Source organism: Mastomys coucha, unplaced genomic scaffold (genome assembly GCF_008632895.1).
Source record: "Mastomys coucha isolate ucsf_1 unplaced genomic scaffold, UCSF_Mcou_1 pScaffold14, whole genome shotgun sequence".
Lineage (NCBI taxonomy): Eukaryota > Metazoa > Chordata > Mammalia > Rodentia > Muridae > Mastomys > Mastomys coucha.
This window is the reverse complement of record NW_022196896.1, coordinates 108047545-108060504: the sequence shown is the minus strand read 5'-3', so window position 1 is coordinate 108060504 and position 12960 is coordinate 108047545. Positions and strand designations below refer to the sequence as shown.

The window sequence follows — 12960 nt, the reverse complement described above, 5'->3', positions numbered from 1 at the left end:
GCTGCTACAGGAGAGAAAGTAACATTTCTAGCCATGAAAAGACAGTCTTTAGAAGGAGTATTTTTAACTCTTATAGCGTTCTGTGAACATGGCCTCCAGTTTCCTTCAAATGGCCCTTTCTTCTCAGCTGATTCTATATCTGCTTTTGTGTAGTGCTTGTTTTATTAGCTTATAAACTCTTTACACAGAACTAAGGAATTGAAAATTGTAAGTATCAAACAATCTCTTTGCCCCATAAGATACCCGATATTCACAGATAATTCATGTTATACTATTAAACCATTATTCCAGCCAGGCAGTGGTGGTGCACGCCTTTAATCCCAGCACTTGGGTGGCAGAAGCAGGCAGATTTCTGAATTCAAGGCCAGAGTGAGTTCCAGGACAACCAGGGCTATACAGAGAAACCCTGTCTTGAAAAAACAAACAAACAAACAGTTATTCCAATGAGAATTAAAAGTTGGATCAGTGCTGGCACTGCAGTTATAAACTAACTCTCCCAAAATGCTCCCAGAGGAAAATCCTGTCATTGACAGCGTTTGTTGATTACAATTGTGGAAAGATGCCCATAGCACCATAAACATGCTCATGACTGCTGACATCACATAACTAACACTAGAGCAGTTGGTTCCCAGAATTCTCTGTTAACAATCAGCTGTCGCCACGTGGGTCTGCCGAGCCTGTCTCGGCACACTGATCTCCTCGGATAGTGTTTACAAATGACCTGGAATATGAGATACAGCTCCTAGTTTTTGGAAGTCCATACGCAGAGAATCAGGTTGAAGTATGTGTTTGTTCTTCCAATGTAAGGAGCAGAATAAATGCTGGTGAGAGAAGAAGGGATAGCTCACTGGACATGTGCGATGGATGATTCAGATTTTACAGGATAAGCCAACGGTCTTGTGGATTAGGACGTTCTGAATGTCTTAAGTCACAGAGGACCCTGAGACATTTGGGTTGGATACTGAAATTTTACTGATTACATAGCTTCTCCTTGTCTCAGGGATGGATAAGAGGTGACAGATTTTTAATCCCTGATACCAATAATGAGGGATCCATTAATACAGCTTAATGGAGATAGATGGAGTTTATTAATGAGGTGAAATTTGATAGAAAATGAGTTGTGTGTGTAGTGTGTCTGTGTTTGTGTTTCTCTCATATAAGTAATATTTACAGGAGACAGAGGACTTCCTGGTGATGCAGGAGAAGCAGCCATTTCCAAAAAGGGAGAACCTGGGGATGTTGGGCCTCCAGGAGATGGTGGATTCTCAGGAGAAAGAGGTAAATGCTTGACACATTTATCGCATCAGTTGGCTTTTTATAGACCATTCAGACAAGGAAATATATTAGGCAACTTTCCTTCCAACAAGGAACTAGGAAACATAATTTCTTAAATATAATCATACCCCGCTAAGCATTTTCAGTAATATTTTAGCTTTTCCATGCTAAACATAATTGGTGTTCATATGTATTTATAGAATTATGTATTCCAAACTAGGACCAATACAAGGTATACATAAATAACTGGTTCCTCTCTGCTTGGGAGAGCTGGTGTGACTACCTGGGGCTGCCTGTGTCATTTTGTCTAGCCCCTCTCAAATATCATGTTCATGACCTTGTCTAAATGGAGATCCCCAATCTATAGATTTGGGGCTATCGGGAATCTCATTTTTCTAGATGGCATCCTGATGACATGCTGCTGGTCCTCAGAAACAGAACAGAACAAGGGTTTTGACAACTGATTCTGCATCTTTCTCAAGTTCAGGGTTAATCTACATGGGTTATATATCCTGGACTTCTCTTTAGCTAGCTAGTAGGAAAAAAATGTTTGAACTCCTCTGGGTTGAAGTTTTCCTCATTTGTAAGGTGTGCTTGCTGGAGCAAATGACCTTGGCTGCTCTCTCTTTCCACCGGTGGTTTCTAGTCTATTCCTGGACAGCTTCTTTCCTAAGTAAGGCTGCCAAAGATGGGAACCACAAAGATGTGGCTTTGAACAGAAGCCAGCATCTCAATCTCATTGTCTCCATCTCTTACAAGTAGAATCAAGTCATTCAATACAATCTTCACTCAGTCTAAGATTTCAGCCAAGGGGCTTGTAACACTGCTGACCTCAACAGGTGATAAAGGAAGCCCAGGAATGCAAGGGGGAAGAGGAGATCCTGGAAGAGATGGACCACCTGGACTCCACAAAGGGCAGCCTGGGATAAATGGGCTTCCTGGGCCTCCTGGCCCCCCTGGCCCTCCAGGATCACCTGGACTGAGAGGAGTCATTGGCTTTCCAGGATTTCCAGGTGACCAGGTGAGGAACTGCTCCTGCAAGGGAGAAGAAATAAACTCTTTCTGCTCTCGGGATCCCACAAAATGTCAGAATTGGCCAGTATGTGCCCTTGTCTTACGAGGTGGCAGGAAGGAAGGATAGAGCCTTCTGGAAGGTTATGATATAACTGAGATTTCTGACCAGGGTTTAGAACTGGCTGTCCTGCTATAGAGGAGCAAGTCATGTGATTCACACATTCCAGCCCGCCCAGGTTTAAATAACTCACAAGCCTTGCCTTCCCATCTGTTTGGAGCTGTCATATTTTTTCCTTTAAAATGTACTTGGCCTTTATAATCATGAGTAACATTCCCCTTGAGAAAGCAGAAAATATAATGTAGTGACATGTATCAAACTTCTGGAAAATGTGTAACATTGTTGGCTTTCCATCTTTTGGATTAAAGTGGATCTTTAAAATTTACGATACAACACAGCTTTCAGTATTTCTTTTATTATCAGCTGGTTTGTTCAGAGTGTAAATTCAAGTTGCCTGACACAGTTACTCTTTGGTAATTGTGTATAAAGAAGTCTACACTTCTTTCTGGGAAAGATAGCTCTAACTCTGGAGGAGTTTTACCCGTTCACAAGACACAGGCACAGAGTATTATGCTTACAAGACACTAATGATTTCCTTCACCATTGCCAATTACAAACACTAAGTTGGCTGCAGAAAACTGTAACGTGTTTGTGCCACGGCATGGAAAACCCAACGAGTGTCTTATTTTTGTTCCATTAATTGTCAGGGTGATCCAGGCTCTCCAGGACCCCCTGGATTCTCAGGAGATGATGGAGCAAGAGGACCTAAAGGTATGGCTTGGAAAATGTTCCCGGCTAGCAAATTCAGAGTTCTGGGAATTCTATCATTGTGAGTGAGCATCCATCTTGTTAATGATAAATTGCATCACAAATTAGAACTCAGAAGTGTCTCTTAGACAGTGAGGCATGGAAGCTTCAGAGGGTTCTCCTTTTCCACATAGGCCCAAGGGTACCAGATAGGATCTGGTATATCTACAGGCATCAAGACCTCCTCTCTATGGAAGTCTCAGAAGCTGTCGATGTAGTGACCACAGCTTCTCAAATTGCATCTGGTACAAATGACCAGACCCACATCTCTAGGGAGTGTCCCCATGTTCCATAAGAACCAGCCACTCAATTAAGGATTGCCTATGTCTAGCTATTTATAAGAATCATGGAACATAAATCTCCACCACTTGTTAATTGTTTCCTTAACAATTTTCCAGCTAGATATAACTTATAATTGAATCATTTTTATCCTTAATCAAAGATAAGAAGTTTCATTTTTTTCCTAAAGGGCTATATCATAAGGTTTTTGTTGTTGTTGTTGTTGTTTGTTTGTTTGTTAACTTTGTGGGGTATACAAGTCTCAGCCACAAGGACTTAGCTACATCCCAGGAAAACTTTATTTGTAAAATAGCTTCAGGCTGACCCAGTAGTCCTGAGCCTGCCTTGTATCCAAAACCTTATTGCCTTGTAAACGCAACTGAAATTATACTCTTAACAAGTCAAAATCAAAAAAAAAAAAAAGGAGTTTTATTTATTGTTCTGGACAGAAATATGCAAATACACCTAAGTCATGACACACTAAATGAATGATTGCATACAACAGTCAAAAGTTTAACTGTCTTGGTAACCTCCACAGGTACCAGGTGTTCACAACGTACACATACACACGTGCAAGCAACACCCTCACCCATATAGAATAAATCTTTTTTTAAAAGTCATAAATCCCATCTTTCACCTGTATTCCCATTGTTCTTCTTTGTGAACAAAATTTGTTTTTAAAATGTCTCTTTGAAGCTAGATTATGAAGGCAAATACCATGGAGGTTACTTGTATGAGACCAAATGATATGTTTTTAACTAATGCTCTTGGTGTTATGTCATTCACAGGAAACAAAGGCGAACCTGCCGGTCAGTGTGGTCTACCTGGTCCAAAGGGTGAGCCAGGTAGCCCTGGATACCAAGGTATAGCTCCCGATTTTTCTTATTTTAAGAAAGAACACTTAGTTTGAAACACAAAGTAATTACTTTTACACTTATCACTGGGAATGATTCTACCAATATTTTCTTTACCATTTGTCTATTAAAGTATGTACCAAAAAGATTTTGGGTGGCATTGCTGTAGCATCCTTCTCCCAGAATGATAACCTGGACCAGGTACTGGGGACTCTCAATGTATCCCTACAATGGCCCCTGGGACCGATGGCATTGGCACAGCAATATACACCTCTGTGTTTGTATAATGACAAAGTGAATATCCAAGCAATTAAAATTCAGATGATCTTGCCATCTCTGTCATTTTAGATGACCACAAGCTATTGTGGGACACCTCTTTCTCCCACAGATAGCAAACAACACACTAGCAGACTTGAAGAGTTCAAATGTGCACTTTTGCTTTGAGCCCTGAGGAAGAAAGAACACATCAATCTTTAACTTTTTTTTTTTAAACACAGGGATTCTTCTGCTAGGAACATATCTGAAATTAACAACCAGGAAAGTAGAAACAGATGCATACACAGGGCTATACACTGCATGGACAGAGCAGACATCTACCTACAGAGAGTTGATTATGTTTACCTATGCTCAAGTGCAGTCAGTCAGTAGGGGTAAGACTTAAACCCAGGCTTGGATTGACATAGCTTCCTGGTAAACTAAGACTTTGTATTTAGAATGCTATTGTCATATTTTGCTTTCTATTACTGTGACAAACACCATGACCAAAAGCAACTTGCTGAGGAAAGGGCTTATTTCAGCTTATAGCTTATAGCCCATCATGAAAGGCTGTCAGGGCAGGAACTTAGGCAGGCACCTGGAGGCAGGAACCGAAGCAAAGGCCATGGAGGAGTGCTACTTACTGGCTTGCTTCCCATGGTTTGCTCAGCCTGCTTTCTTGTACAATCATAGACCATCTGCCCAGAGGTGACGTCACGTACAGTGGTCTGGGTTCTCCTACGGCAACCATTAATCAAGAAAATGCCTCCACAGACATGCCCACAGGCCAATCTGATAAAGACTATTTATCAGTTGAAATTCCCTCTTCCTAGACTACAAAAGTACTAGCAAGGACATCCATGCATCACCTTTGATGTTCCATTCAGCAGGAGCCATGTTTTGTTTCCCCCAAATAGAATGTATAATCAGAACACCAAATGAAAGTCACTTGTAAACTGACATCATCACACACAGCATCAGAAATGCCCTCACCATCGCGACGTCAGTCCTGCCATAAGAAATGTGCTCCTGTCTGTGGGTCTTTTTGTTATAAACCCCAATGACATAAACATTTCCAGGCTCAAAGTAGCACAAACTGTGGGCATCTTCCATTACCCAGTATTTAAAGTTGGAAACCGTAGGTCTGGGCTTACGTTATACTGAGTCAGGCTTTTGCAGATATTCTTTGCCTTACCCGGCTTGATCCAGCATCCTGTGGTCATCAGTGTTTAAACTGTTTGGTTTCTTATTTGCCGTGGCTTACGCTAAGGGTTTCAAGAACTGTTCTGTTATTCCTCGGCACAGAGTTTCAGACGCTCTGTTTTCCTTGGCTAGGAATCTATGCCTTGTACTTGCATGAACTCAGCGAGGATGTATAGAGAGAGCATAGTGCGCTGCATTCCAGGATTCTGTAAGCTTGGACTGGGTCAGTCTAGTCCCATCCATCCACATCAACTCCGAGAGAGACAGAGTCCGAATCACTCCCCGAATCCTGCTCTGGACACAGCCCTAACTTTGAGGTGCTGCTCTGGAATGCCTGCTTTGGCAACTGGAGCTACAGGGAGGTGCCGTGTGTGTCCCTTGCAGGAAGCTGTTTGGGACCAATCAGATAATACAGAGCAGGGTGAGAAGCGAGTACATTTGATTAGTTAACAGGCACAGGCATTGGTTACTTCAGTGTTGTAATGAATAATGTGGATTTGGAAAGACAAAGCTCTGCATTCTGTTTAAAGATTCAACCATTGATTTCTCAGTGTGGGCTATTGATTTACTATAAATTTGAATTAAAGTCACACTTGTAATGGAGCATAAGGGGAAAATGGTCTATTTCTAGTAATAAAATAAATATAATTCAAAGTGTAACAGGGTTCTCTAGGGGAATAGCATCAACAGGTTATATATTTCATATATAATAAATGTATATATAGCACTATATATTACCAAAAAAAAGAGGATTTACTTGTTTAGCGTACACTGGAGAGGCTGGGTAGTCTAACCTGTCTGATCTTTGAAGAGTCTGAGAACTCCTTGGCTGCACAGTTCATGAAGCTAGTCCCAACATGGTACCAAAGGCCTGCAGGATACTTGGAGAAGCTCCCATGAGTCCCTCCTGCACACTCAGTTGAAGAGGAGGACCCCCACTGAGAGAGGAGGACTGCTTTTTAATCAAGGCTCTATGAGTAGCTGTGCTCCCCTGCTAGATCCTCCAGACTAGTTGCAAATGATCAAAAAACAAGGCAAACAAACAAACGCAAAGCCTTTAGGGAAGAACAGTTCGTTCTCGGGCTGCTGGCTGTAGTAATGTCGGTGGGAGATGGTGGGGCGGGGTGCTGTTTGCAGGTGTAATACTTGCTCCCAAACACAGGCGAGCCATGTCAAGAACCCAATGCTGAATGGCCTATTCTACAAAACCTAGAGAGCAGGCAACCTTTCTTTAGGAAGTCTTAGTCATGAGAAAGAGACTGTCAAGATTCTTTAATTCTTTTTTAAATGTTTCATTATTTTAATTTAAGAGATACACCCATTAGGTATAACGTGTAGAATTTAGTGAGGTTTGCTACAGAGACAACAGAGCAGGGATGGGACTGGGGTCAGGAGTGAGCAGATGACTTTATGGATTGGTATTAGTTTTCTTGGCTATCACAGTATTTTTTTTGCTGCATGAGAAGGGTTATTTTTCAGGCTGAGGCCTTGACGCCTTTTGAGATGGCATCCCGCAATGGTTGTGTTTTACTTGAAAATCTTCTGGCATTTAAAAACATATTTTAAGATAAACCCAAACGTCAAACTATTTACCAAGAAATTCTGCTCCTGGGAAATAGTTCAAAAGAAGAGAGTGTGGTTAACGATCTATAAAGGAGGGGGAGGTTGACACAATCGATACATATATGTACGACATTGTCAAAGAATAAATAAAATATTTGCATATATATCATTATGCATGACAGCAAAAAGAATTACAGGGACTTGATTGATTTTCCCCTACTGCTGAGCAGGGGGAAATTAGATTGACTAAAGTAAAGTTGATTAAAAAGCTACAGTTTGAAAACTGTTTGTGATACAATAAGAAGTTTTAAAACCAGATAATTTGGTCATCCAAATTTTCTCAATCATGTCTTCCTTATCGATCAAGAACAGTGTAAATATAAAACCAACAAAAACACACCCTACACACACACACACACACACACACACACACACACACCAGATAGTGAGGCTTGAAGCTGACCTTTTGAGAGCCACTGTTAAAAGAGCAATCTACAACTAATTGAATGTTGTCCCTTCCTTCTTTAGGACATACTGGAGCCCCTGGAGAGAAAGGCTTTCCTGGAGATGAAGGACCCCGAGGACCACCAGGCAGACCTGGACAGCCTGGCTCTTTAGGACCACCAGGGTGTCCAGGTACCTTGCCAGAAAGTCTCGAAAAATCCCTGAGCATTCATGTGACTTGGCATACCAGAAAGAGCTATTCTTCATGTAGAGCCCTTTTGTGTCTCATTCACCCCAAACCTAGTCCAACTTCACAGGGTTTTAAGACTTTACCCTAAGCAGCATTGGCCAACTGCCAGCTCTGCACCAGGCAGTTATGCTGATAGCCTGTCATTTTTCTGTCTCCCATTCCTAAAGCAATGTCACATATACAGCTCAGGGTTTTGAATGATCCTTTTCCTTTCAAGTCAGCGGGGGGTGGAGGTGGGAGGGGTGGGAGGGGGAGGGCAGGCAGCATTGGTAAATTAGAATCATGATTGGCAATTTCGATTTTTTTCGTAAGTGTATCTTTTTGAAATTAATTATTTATTTGTCTCCTTGGGGTCAAAAATACCTAGAAAGAAAAAGTAATGCAACCGTGTCCCTGGTTATTTATATATTAAGAACACAGATGACCTTACCAGGGAATGTTATTCACATGTCATTGTCTGAAATTTTCTTTCTTGTTCCCAGGTAACCCAGGGATGCCTGGACTCAAGGGCCATCCAGGAGAAGTGGGAGACCCCGGGCCAAGAGGTTATGCCGGAGAATTAGGGAGGCCAGGTCCTGCTGGACTGAAAGGTAAGTAGAGAGAAGGCCCAGCCCTCCAGATAGGTCCAGCGCATTTGTGGCAAAATTGCAGCTCCTTTCTTGGACTAGTGAGTCTGCTTGATCAGGCCTCTCTCCAGTGCTATCAGCAGCTTCCCAACCTCCCAGGGCTTGTGGTGATGCTCATCTTTGCTTGCCCTCCCTTGAGGAAGGCCCAGGACCTTGGTGTTTCCGTCCTGTTTCTTCTGGGGCATGTTGTTTGTGTCTGAAATGAGTCTCTCATCTGCCCATTTGCCTCCACTGATTATCAAGCTCCGTTTATGCCCTAGATTCTGTTGGGTTAAGTGTTGGGGGTCATTTTAAAGAAGATATATAATTCTAGCCTTCATAAGCTATTTCATAAGGAAGACAGGTGTGGCTTCTAACACCATGGTAGTTGGGTTCAGCTTCTAGATGCTTAATGCCTTACATGTGAATCATTTTCACATGCGAACCCTTGGGAGACGTGATCTGAACAATAGCACTGGGGGTAGCAGGCATTTGAACCCTGAGAATTGGCAAGGAGGGCATCAGGGAGTGATCTCCAGGACCCATCCCCCATAAATGAAATTTCAGAATTAAAAGCATGCTTGCCTGTATTAAGTTACTATAAGTCATTTTATAATAAATAGGTAGATAGATAGACAGACAGACAGACAGATAGATAAAAAAGTGAAAACAAAGCATTTTTAAGGTCAGCCTTGAACCCTATTCGTAAATTACTCTCTGGACAAAGCAGAGCTGTTGAGTGATGGAGAGATAGAAGGCGACATTCCAGAGGTCCTGGAACCTTTCATCCAAATAAGAGAATACAAGAGAAGCAGCCTGGCACTCTGGTTACAGGTAGAGCTTAACTCACAGAAACAGCCAGACAATCATTCAACTCTTTAGACACAGCTACCATTAAACACTTAGAGTTGCACCAATGTCCCTTTCTTGAGTTCCGAGGTGCTATAAGCACGGTGTGTCCATCACACTTATAGAGGTCTACCCCACCTCTGTTTGTGCTTATACAACATCAAAAGCGCCATTTTAAACCTTGTTAGTCCACGAGAGGAAATAAATGCACGAAAACAACAAAATGTCTTCAGCATTGTGGGCATTGAAGAAGAAAAATGCTCAGAAATAGGGGAGTGGCGCACCACAGGCGGACACAGAGGGAATTGGAAGGCTTTAAAGTATTTGTATCATCAGTGTATGTAGACTGATTGTAGTAAGGGGAGATAAAGCTTCCCAGGGAAAGAACACCCACTTAAATTACACGCACCCTCTGTGTTAGATACAGAAACACTTGTCCTGGTTGTAGTTTTCGGCTTTTAGAGGCAATAGTGGTCTGATTACTTTTCTGGATAGGCTATATAACAAGGTACAGCCAGCCCAAAGTGCTTACTGTTAACAAATATTCATGTCCCTGTGTTCTTCTGTCCCCCCCTCCCATTGGTCCATTTCTCCCATCCTAGATAAATGCTTTTTCTTTGTGCTCTAACATAACACCTGCACAGGACTTTAATCTCAACAGAATGGGACTTTTTGAAGAGCAAGACCTTTTCTGTAATGCCCTTGGTACTAGCTGACACACAATAAGTATTTGGGTTGATGAATAAGTAGCTATGAAGATGGGAGTCAAACAGCAGACGAGGGGCCAAACTTTCTCTGCTTGCCCCTGACAAGTTACCTCCACCTTCTCTTTTCCTTCTCTAGCCCCAGCTGTCTTCTCCAGGTCATTGGCATATATATATATGTATATACACACACACATATATAGTTAGTTAGTTAATTAGTTAATTAGTTAGTTAGTTAGTAAAATCAAAGTTCTTCTTAGAAGAGTTAGAAACCACTTCTGAAATTAAACATTTTATTGTTTTGAAAAAAATCCAAATTCTTTTTTTTTTTTTCTCATCCCTTCTGCTTTTCACATCTCAGCTTTCCAAGACTCCTAGCCTTTCAACAAGCTGTGGGTCAGTATGCATTCCTCAGAGCTATGCTGAAGGAAGGGGAACTCTTCCTCTGGAAGTTTCCAGCACACTGGAGCACTTGCTGGCAACTAAATAACCTGACAGGAGTTCTCATTAGAACAAATGATCTCTTGATACTTTCTCCGTCTCCGCTGACACTTGTAGGAATGTGAAAACCAGGCGACCCATGATGGATTGAAAGTTTCACACAGCACGATGATACTGTTGTCCTGACATTTTTCTCTGGTGGTTGTAGACATTTCCTGCCTCTGGCAACCCCTCAGCCCTCCTGACCTCCTCTTTGACTTCAACATTCTTCCAGTCTGGAAGGACTTGGGAGGAATCCAAAAGAAAACATCTGATATTGTTAAGGGCTTTCTCTTCACAGCCTTCCAATTCCACACATCAGGGAACATTTCCGAGTGCCTGCAGGTGGTTGCAATATATTCTTCCTTTCCCTTTGAACAAATATCAAATAGCCTCACAATGACATTGCTTGAAAAAAAAAAACCCTCATAGACGTGAACTCGGTCCATAATAAAATCATTTTAAAAGTAATTGCTAATAGCCTCCTAATAGGTGCACTGAAATGGTAAATACCTGAGAGTATTAGAAGGAAAACAGATCAAAGGGCATTTCACTCGCTATACACACCTCTGCTGCAATGCTCATTTGCTACCACTGGGGGACGCTGTTTCACTGCACACGGCACAGCAAAAACAGGTCCAGCCAAACGTAAAAACAAAACAGTGGGATACAGTCTTAAAACTCAAAACATCCCAGGATAAACCCATTGTTGCGGTTTATCATGCCGATGTAAAAATGAAGCCCGATCCAGCAGAAACACTTTGAACTGAGAAGCTAAATATTTGAAGTATGCCTGGGTTAGGTACGGAAACCAACTTTTTCTTGTTTGAACAAACCAGCTGCTGAACTCAGATGTGTCTGCTCTGCTCGTACAGACCGGATGGAGCTTTGAGTCCTGCTTGGGTCTGGTCAGAATTAAACTTTTACTTAGATCCAGGCTACAAGTGGTTTGTTTGTTTGCTTTCTGCACATCTGAGTACAGATACCTTTTAAAAGGACAGCACTCCATTTCTAGTTGTTCATCCACACAAGAGGAGAATGACAAACCTGTTATATGTGATTATCTACTGTGGATGGGGTAGCTGGGCCAGTGGCGCGTGAAATCGTTCACTTTTGTGTTTGTGGAGGGGTAAATGTGTACACACTTCTTCATGTGTGTGAGCTTGAGTCTGTGGGACTGTGAGTGTCTGTGGAGGTCAGAGGTCAATGCTGGCTCTCTTTCTCAAATGTGTTCTACCGTGTTTGGGGTTTGTTTTTTGAAATAGGATCATTCACTCTTGATTGATGTTCTTCTTACTTGGTGATTTTAGTTTGTGTCAGGTTGACAAAAAAAAAAAACCAAAACTAATTGGACATTTATTGATTTACTGAAACTGGAGCTCCGTAATTGGTCTAGAAGAGCTGGGGTTACATATATACACCCATTTTTTGTTTGGTTGGTTTCTTTTTTGTTTGTTTGTTTTTCAAATGTGAATGCTGGAGAGGTCGAAATTCAAGCGCTCATCCTTGTATGGGGAGCACTTCACTGTCTGAAATATCTTCCCAGCCCCGCTAGTTTACTTTTGAAAGGTGCTTGGAAATGTCTTTTAAGAGGAAGGAAATGCCTTCCATCACAGAGCTATGACAAACAGAACAGCATCCCTCCAGTTGCTGTAACTAAATTATTCTCCCACTCCGGCACTTAGCACTCTGGATGTCATTGCCTTCTTTGTCTTGTCAGGTCAGGGATTATGTCTTTCTTGCTTCCCATTGTCTCTTCAGAGCCTGTCATGGGATACACTCCTGGGGGATGGAGCTGTATGCATCAGGAAGCCATACTTATCTTTTCAATAGGCACTTGTATACTTGCTAAGAAAAAAAAATGTTTCTAGTTTAACTCTTATTTTGGAATCTTTTCTTGATAAGAGTTCTCAAGGGCTTTCCAACCTTTGTGAACATTTGTGAACATTTCACTTCTCCATCAACTTTAAAGTCAGGGTGGCCAGCTGCCTCATTTTTGCATGGGACTCTCTTAGGATGTGGATGTTCCAGCGCTAAAGGTTCCAGAACAGGGACACACTGGTCACCCTATCAAAATGTAAATCTGACCAGTGTCCTGGGTGTACAGAGTAGCATTTTTTCTGGCTTTAGAACAAAACCATAACCTGAGGGTGGGAAATCTGTCACCAAGAATGGGCTGCCTGACAGAAGGAAGGCACAGTGTGCTAGGGTAGAGGTTAGAGTCACTGACCAGGGGAAAACACGAGCACACCGGCCCCTGAGTGCAGCCGGGTGCAGCCTTAAATGGTGGTTGTTAAACAGAAGGACTATCAGAGGTGAA

At 42.0% G+C, this 12960-nt stretch overlaps 1 protein-coding gene across 4 annotated transcripts in view; it reads left to right on the top strand.

The window, feature by feature from the left end:
* Positions 1 to 12960, top strand: part of Col4a4 (collagen type IV alpha 4 chain) — a 113464-nt gene that overhangs the window by 79686 nt on the left and 20818 nt on the right. For all 4 annotated transcript variants that reach the window (XM_031368170.1, XM_031368172.1, XM_031368171.1 and 1 more), the window contains 6 exons: positions 1174 to 1278; positions 2115 to 2296; positions 3055 to 3118; positions 4222 to 4296; positions 7837 to 7944; positions 8485 to 8592. In XM_031368170.1, the coding sequence (XP_031224030.1) occupies positions 1174 to 1278; positions 2115 to 2296; positions 3055 to 3118; positions 4222 to 4296; positions 7837 to 7944; positions 8485 to 8592 (642 nt within the window). The remainder of the gene's footprint in view (positions 1 to 1173; positions 1279 to 2114; positions 2297 to 3054; positions 3119 to 4221; positions 4297 to 7836; positions 7945 to 8484; positions 8593 to 12960) is intronic.